This window comes from Poromitra crassiceps, assembly GCF_964638095.1.
Source record: "Poromitra crassiceps genome assembly, chromosome: 22".
NCBI classification, from domain to species: domain Eukaryota; kingdom Metazoa; phylum Chordata; class Actinopteri; order Beryciformes; family Melamphaidae; genus Poromitra; species Poromitra crassiceps.
The window spans coordinates 16,352,549-16,360,372 of record NC_139647.1 but is presented as its reverse complement, the minus strand read 5'-3'; the positions used below and the strand labels follow the sequence as shown (position 1 = coordinate 16,360,372).

Here is a 7,824-nt window from a genome sequence, read left to right as displayed (position 1 = left end):
CACGAATTGCTGTTTTTGGAGCTCTGCATGTCTGTGTTTGTCTAGTTAATGCGTTAACGTTAGCTAACGGCTAACATTCGCTAGTTAGCCAACCAACCAGCAGCTAACATTAGCTAGCTAGCTAGCTTACCGGAAGCGATATTTTTTTGGGATGATGGCGAAGGCATAACCCAACCCCTGGCCCTCTCTGCCTCTGATTAGTGGCAGCGTTATAAACCATAGATATGACTATATTAAAAACATAAACACACTGGCGTCTTTCATGCATGCTAGCAAGCGTAACTGCTGTAGGTCTGTCTGACCCACTGAGTCTGACGGTCTGACCACAGACTGTAACAGAGATGTAATGCAGGATAGCCAAGCGAATGTGTTTGGATGGAAGTTTGACGCTAGACCAATCACAGGCAGAGAGGGGCGGGTTATGCCTTCGCCATCATCCGAAAAAAAATATCGCCTCCGGGACAACAACGCTTCCTACCCAGCGTGTGCACGTCTTTCCGACAGGGGTGGTTGTTATGGCAACTATCAACAACAACAACAGCAACTACTACTAACTACTACAAGACATAAAGACCGAAATAGGCTACCTTGTTAATGTGTCTGTCGGAGACACGGCCGAACGTTAACATTTAATATGAGCCGAATATCAGCCTGCGCTCAGCTATGTATACAGGAAGTAAACCGGATATCCAGGTGGGTTGTGACGGTTGTTATTGTTGTCAAGTTAAAACTGTCTATAATTGAATTGAACTGTGTTTTATTATTGTCATTGACTCTTTTTTCCCTTTACATTCATGTTGAGAGTAGCAGAAGACTTTGAAATTGATGCATAAAAAAAACACAAATCTGCATAAAAATTCACCAGAATGCAGGAAATGAAATCTCAAGACCAGCCTTACAGTCGTCATACAACTCCAGAGCCCAATTTGTATAAAATTGGATTTATTATACAGCATAAGTAGGGTCGTCTTTTCTGTCTGTCCACCTGTCTCATTTGCACGGATGATGTCCCCCTGCATTGTTGGATATTAAGGGACTCGTTTTGGTCTCTGTGTCTGTGTTTTTTTGCTTAGTTGCTTATACAGTCGATGCTGCAGAGCCCAGGAAGCAATATCACGTTTCACATGCTTGTGCAGTATAAGCTCATAATAAAAAAAGAGCAAATCATGACGGTGAAAATGAATGTGTTGTTTGATCTCAGACACACACAAAAATATTTTTAAAATAATGTTTTTTAACATGAAAACATAAAAAAAAAAGTTTGAAAATTAATTTCCCTCCCGTGTGGTATCGAAAATGGTACCGCATATTGATATTTTCCTGGGTATTGTATCATAGTTAAAGTAAACGGCATACATGATATTATTACATAGGAAATGGTGCATTATTATTACTATTTAAAATGAAGACTCGATTGGTTTGAAGATAAATACTGCATTCCTCGTACAAATCTCAACGGTGCACTGCTGTCTTGGCTTCTTCACGAACACGATCATCCAGTGTGTTCATCTTCACAGTGCTCTTTGACTACAGTGAGCTACAGTATAATTAGCTGTATAATGTAGCCGCTGACTGACGCTAAAGACAGTGGAAAACAAGACTACGCTCATGCCAGTTCATGTTCCCATCACCTTGACATAAGACAAACCACACGTATTTGTCTTTTACCAGCATCAGCCCATAACTCGCTGATATAACACATGGCCAATTGTGACTTCAGCAGCCATTCACAGCCTAACATCGATGTTTTCCACTATACGGTCCACTCATCTGATCTTTTGATTGCGGTCTATGGAGAAATGAGCCTAGGTCGGTGTGCCTCATGATGGCTGGGTTCCATTCTGGTTTCAACACTCGAGTGCAGTAACACCGGCAGCATGCTGCCTCCGCTGGAGGCAGGCAATCACCTAAGACGCTTTTGGGGAAAGCCTTGATCCGTGTCACGTAATGTGACCAATGTGACTGAAGGAGGCGCTCTAAAGGGAAGCCACGAGGTTGAGGCCTGGAGTGAACGGGACAGGATATAAAGGGGTGTTGCAGGAAGGAAGTGGGACGTTTACTTCTTGATGACTTCCTCTTTCAGCTTCTCGGCCAGATGTTTTCTCTTCTGTAGCTTCTTCCTCTCCTCAGCAGAGATCTCCTGTGGAGAGAGACCAGACCAGTGGTCACCACCAGTCAAGACCAATGATGACCTTACCCCGCCAGATGTGCTGCTCTTAGCCTCGCCATCAATGGGGTTGACAGAGTAGGAAGTGAGGAAAAGGAATACAACCAAGCACAGACAGATAAGAGGAATTGACTAAAAAAACTAGGTCATAGCAGCTGGAACTGGCAATCTGGTTAAGCCACACCTGCTACCTAAAAGTCTACACACAGGCTTCATTTTCAGGATGCCGTTTCAACAGCTGCGACACTGACTTTCAGGTTCGGAGAAGAAGATCAATTGAAAAATGCTACTTCTCAATGAACACAATAGCTTAAAAATACAAATTGTTTCGCAAACAGTTGCAGTTTTAAGCCAGTGAAAATTCAGAGATGTAAGCAAAGTCATGGAGAGTGAAAAAGGTGACAGATACCAGGGCAGACACAAAAACCACTCAGAAATCATTCACTAAAAGTAACCTATTTCGGGATGAAGAAGGTGACTAGTTTGCATGAATGGAAAATGAGGCCTCATTGTCTTATAACACCTCATGGCTTTGAAAAGCAATGGACCCGAGTCCAGAGACGGAGTAAAAGAGCTCAGACTTAACAGTCCATTCCTTCTCCATGCTTTTGAGGTTACCGGGAGAAAGACAGAGGGAGACAACTGCACAGCAAATGACAGCAGCACAGCAAATGGTCACATCAGGCAGAGAGCCAGGCTGAGGGGTCACCTTCTGTTTGCAGGGGTGGGCAGAGTGTGCTGCTGGTGGAGGCGGGGTACAGGCCCCGTTCCGCTGGGACTGGCCCACAGCCTCCTGACAGGCCAGACCAGGGCAGAGACGGGGACGGGGGTGTGGGTGTGGGTGTGGGTGGGGGTGGGGGGGTAGAGCAAGAACCCAATGAAAAAGTCGAAGAGGAAGCAGTTAGAAGAAGGAGGAAAGGAAGAAGAGATGGAAAAATTGGGTTAAAGAAAAACAGGTGAAATCAAGAATGAAGATTTGAAATAATAAAAAAATGTTAAAAAGACAACCAAAATGAAAAGCAGGGATGAGCGCCTGGCTTTGAGGTCATTAGATCCTGTATTTACCGGGGTGGGGGGCGGGGGTGTGGGCTTGGCGGGTGTCTCCTCTGGTGTGGTTGTCTGCTTGGCTTTCTGCTGTCCCTTCTTCAGGGCCTGCAGCTTGTCTCGCTGCTGCCGCAGATACAGCGCCCTCTGCTGGAGCTGATCCTGCTGGGACGCTGACAACTCCTGAGGGAAGATCAGGGGGGGGAGATGAACTAGCCTGGGTAAACGCAGCCTTCAACGTGACGTCACACAGGCTATGCCTGTAGCGTAGGTTTCTTCGTGACCGATAGTACATCGAGATCACGTTGGAGGCAGGTTTGCCTCTCTGACCCACCCACACATGCCTCTGTTACACCAGCACCTTTGTGGGCCTGCTAAACCAGACCTAAGGCTGGGTTCACACCGGCGACCCAAGCCTTGCCTATGCCTTGCCTTTACCCACGCTTTTAAATAGGCGTCCGTTTTAGTCAACGAGGCTGTGTACACCGGCCGCCTGAGCGTGAACCCTGCGTGTACCCACGCCTTGCCTGTGCCTTGCCGATTTTATCGTTTAGGCGTGAGTTCTATTTTCAAGCCGACTAGGGGCGTGCACGCAGGCTTCTTCTGTCAAGCCATGAAAGAAAAACGCGACAATATCCGTGGGAAATGGCAAAGTCAACTGAATTTCAAAATAAAATGGAGTTACTACAACAGTGTTGAGCAGAGAGAGAGAGAGAGAGAGAGATTGACGGGTGGCTATCACGTGGGGCTTTCTCCCAGTCTGCAAACAAATCTTAATGAGAGAGAATAGCGACTGAAGAAGCAAGATGGACAATGTTGTTCAGATCACCTCTCTAAAATGTCCGACTATAGTCAGACCTGGTTATACATATCCAGCACCAATAGAACATTAAATATATCCGATTTATTTTACCTATGATAATTCGGACCACACATGAAAAAATACAGTCGGGAGAGAGGAGAGGCGCTTGTGACTCGGCTCCAGGTTCAGCGTGCAAAGGCGTGCGGTGTGATCGCAAAAGCGTGTAATAGGTTCACGCCCAGCTCAAGGTCTGCAGGCGTAGGCGTGGGTTGAGGCAAGGCAAGGCGTAGGTTCTCTGTGTGAACTAAGCATAAAGTCATGTAGTGTGTGCCTGGGGTTAAGCAGAGTGAATCATATTAAGCATATCAGATGATGGTATATTTAAGCAGGTGCACAGACAGACAGACAGACAGTCAGACTCACGGTGTATGGCTTGGAGATGCCGGCCTCTCTGCGTGCCTCGTCCAGCCACGTCTCGGCTGCAGTCTGGCTGCTGGGCGTGGGGCCGACGCACGGCTCGCTGGCCTTCACTGGAGCCCTCACTGCTGGAAGCACTCTGGGCTCCACACAGTTCCTGCTACACTCTGTACACACACACACACACACACACACACACACACACAAACACAAGGCAGGTCAGTTAAATAATAAATAAATAAATAACAAGCGCGAATCCGCAGTAGCTGCGGCCAGTCAGAGTCGTCATGTTGTCACAATTTTGAGCGAGATAACTCGAGGCAGAGTTTCAAAGACTCTCAGGTGTATCTGGAGACGACAGAGATACCTGCGGTGAGTTTAGCAGTGGCAGAGGAGCTGCTCTTGGCTGGACCTTTCTGAACTTCGCCTGTGGCAGCCACCTTTTTCTCCTCCTTCCTGCTGGGTTTGCTGTTGACCTGCAGGGAGGAACCGGGGGAGGAACCGGCAGGCTGAAACACCTGCAGCACAGGCAACAAGAGAAGCTGCCTCAATTTCAGTTCAGTTCACAAGCTACTACTGTACTGCAGGCTAGAAAGCAGCGGCTACAGCTCTATCCACAGTTCTCAGCTTGTGGAGAGAGGGCTCGTCTGAGGTTAGCATGTTAGCAGATGTTTGTCAGCCCTTGATACTACATGAACAACCTACCTTACAGGCTAGAAAACTACTACATGGCCAACCTACCCACCACACAAGCTGTAACATTGAAAATCCCTCAAGATGCACTGATACCTAGGTTTTGAATTTCAGGCCAACACTAGACTAAAAGAGGTTTTGGGATCGGAGAATTTCCCTAGTGTTGGAGAAAATATAAGTTCCATGGGCATTTCCTAATCAATAAGCTATAATAAGCTATCATTGCATACACATCATTGATGCTATGAGTTAACATGACATGACATCTCTCACACATAGATTCACCCCATGGCATTGAGGACTTCTCTCTTTTGCTGAGACCTTGGGAAGTGCATCGTGTCCAATAACAGTTGATAACAGTTTCCCTGTCAGACTCCACGACGCACACATATTTTCCTGCCTTACAGTATAAAGCATATGTCAAACTGTCAGTCATCACTGAATATTTGGACTCTCTACATTGATCAGATGGTACATTGAGATTCAGTCTCTTCTATAATGCAGTTATAGGAGAATGTTATGGTAATGAATGTACTTTCATAAGACATCTTTCTGGACTCCTGGCTTCAGTTTATTTGGTTTATATTAGCTGTTACGTATATTATATTAGCGGATGAGGAGTGGTAATTCCATTCTCTAACCCCTAGTAATAATCAAATTTGTTAACAAGTTCCAAGTGCAGGTCCTAACATGCTTGGTGTGTCTGGGCATTGAAGAGGTATCAGAGCATCCTTAGTTTGGCCAGCAGGTGGTGCTGTGTTGCCACATGGCTGCATGAGTTACCGGTTCAGATTGAGTGGCAGTCTTTCCATTCACTAGCGGGGCCTGGAGACTGCTGCTGCTGCTCCTCTCACCTGTCTCCGCTTTGGCCTTAGCATGGAACAGACAGCACACAGGAGACGAGGGACGCGTCAAACAAGGAGACAACAAGGTCTAACCATTACACATTGATATCATCAGACACTCTTTAGATGTTGTTAACTGAATGATGGGTAAATGTAATCTGATCCTACACAAGAAATTAACCTACACAGGACATGTCCAACGCAGGTAACAAAATAAATACTACATAAATAGATGCAGGTTTTACTGGTATTTATATCAGTTCTTCTTTTGAATGGGTGCTTCACACAGTTGGCTTGAATGCAAGGCTCATACCGGGCACATGGCACATGGCTCACACAGGGCACATGGCTCACACAGGGCACATGGCTCACACAGGGCACATGGCTCACACAGGGCACATGAGGTCCCAGGGGTTGGATGGTGCCTTACCTTGCTTTGTTGGCTGGGGACAGAGGTGGCTTTCTGGGCTTCACAGCCCTCTGCCTTTGGCCTATCAGAGCATCCGCTGGAGGTGGAGCCTAACTCTTCGTCCAACAGCAGCCTCCGGGACATTTCCTCATCATACTCCTCTTTGGACTTCCTGAGGACCGAGCATTAGGAGAGAGAGAAAGGGGAGATGCAATGAGTGTCCACTATCCAATCGTATTCTGCCTTTCACCCCGTGCATTCTTAGCCAATAGCCACAGGCTAGTCAGTTGGCCCAAGGCTGATTTGGCCCCTTTTCATAATGTGTGAATCAGCCCGAGTGTAAGTAAATAATTTTGTTGAGCTAGCGAAGTCTGGGGTAGCTACAGAGCACTCCAGAGCCAGTGTGTAGCTGTTAGCCCAGAGTTCACCAGGTTCAACTTCAGTGATGCTAATGCTAACTGAGCTATGCTGCCACTCACACACATCCCTTAATTTGATTTCTTAGCAGCTTAAATAGTTTGACAGCAGACTTCCACCATGGATGAAGCATGCAGTCATACAGGTAGAGAGTGCAAGAGAGCAGCAAGAAAGCCAGGAAGAGACGGCGCAATATTGCACTGTTCCAAGAAACGATGTAGAAGCTCTGCGTCATCTGATAGTGATTCAATAAAACGGATTAAAAATATATACAAGCACAGAATGTCATAAAAATAAACACAGGGTAACCAAAGACGTGTCAGTGACAGTGGCTTGATAGTGGTGTTGGGTGATTTGACCTGTTTGTTTTTTTAACCTGACTTTTGGAAGCGTTTTCTGAAAATCGCGTTAAAAACCCGCATCTTTACGTTTCAAAAGTCATAAAAGTGATTCACATTTGTGAAGATTATCCTGCTGAACACAAATTACCACTCCCATGAACTTTTGTTACCCACATACCTTATTTTTACACATTTTAGTGAAATCCCCATTCTAAAACCCCATTCACTTTTCCCCTGAAGATCCAACATGCTACTTCCGGACTCATTCTTGCGGTGCTAGAGTCTATAGGATTTTTGGAAAACTTGCGGTACACTGCATCAATTTAGTCCATACTTTTATTATAGTCCTGTTCAACTAATGCATTCAAATAGTTTGAGGGCTCCTCTACTCTGTTACTTGTGATTACCCAAGATTTCAAAATTCTTAAAACCACTCAATCAATACGGTGGTCATTCCTATCACACATTAATTTGGCCATGATCTTATGCTGCTCATTCCCGTCACATTGACTACGTTTACATGCACACAATATTCTGCTTTTTGCCCATATTCGGAAAATGACAATATTCCGACTAAATGAATAATCCACTAATATTCCCGTTTACATGCAGCCGTAGCTCGCCCTCCCCGACACGTGCGGGAGGGTGGGGGAGAGAGAGAGATGCAGGTAGGCGGAGCCGCAGAGTTT

General features: G+C 45.9%; 1 protein-coding gene across 3 annotated transcripts in view; it reads right to left on the bottom strand.

Annotated features, from left to right (window-relative positions):
* Nucleotides 1-948: 948 nt before the first annotated feature.
* cfap36 (cilia and flagella associated protein 36) overlaps nt 949-7,824 on the bottom strand; it is an 11,352-nt gene continuing 4,476 nt past the window's right edge. Inside the window, exons 6-12 of one of the 3 annotated variants that reach the window (XM_083658195.1) lie at nt 6,399-6,549; nt 5,907-5,993; nt 4,798-4,948; nt 4,437-4,597; nt 3,233-3,394; nt 2,877-2,960; nt 949-2,140 (exon numbers count right to left, since the gene is read on the bottom strand). In XM_083658195.1, coding sequence (XP_083514321.1) covers nt 2,057-2,140; nt 2,877-2,960; nt 3,233-3,394; nt 4,437-4,597; nt 4,798-4,948; nt 5,907-5,993; nt 6,399-6,549 — 880 coding nt within the window. In that variant the 3' untranslated portion in view covers nt 949-2,056. The remainder of the gene's footprint in view (nt 2,141-2,876; nt 2,961-3,232; nt 3,395-4,436; nt 4,598-4,797; nt 4,949-5,906; nt 5,994-6,398; nt 6,550-7,824) is intronic. The other 2 variants (XM_083658196.1, XM_083658197.1) reach the window with 2 other exon arrangements.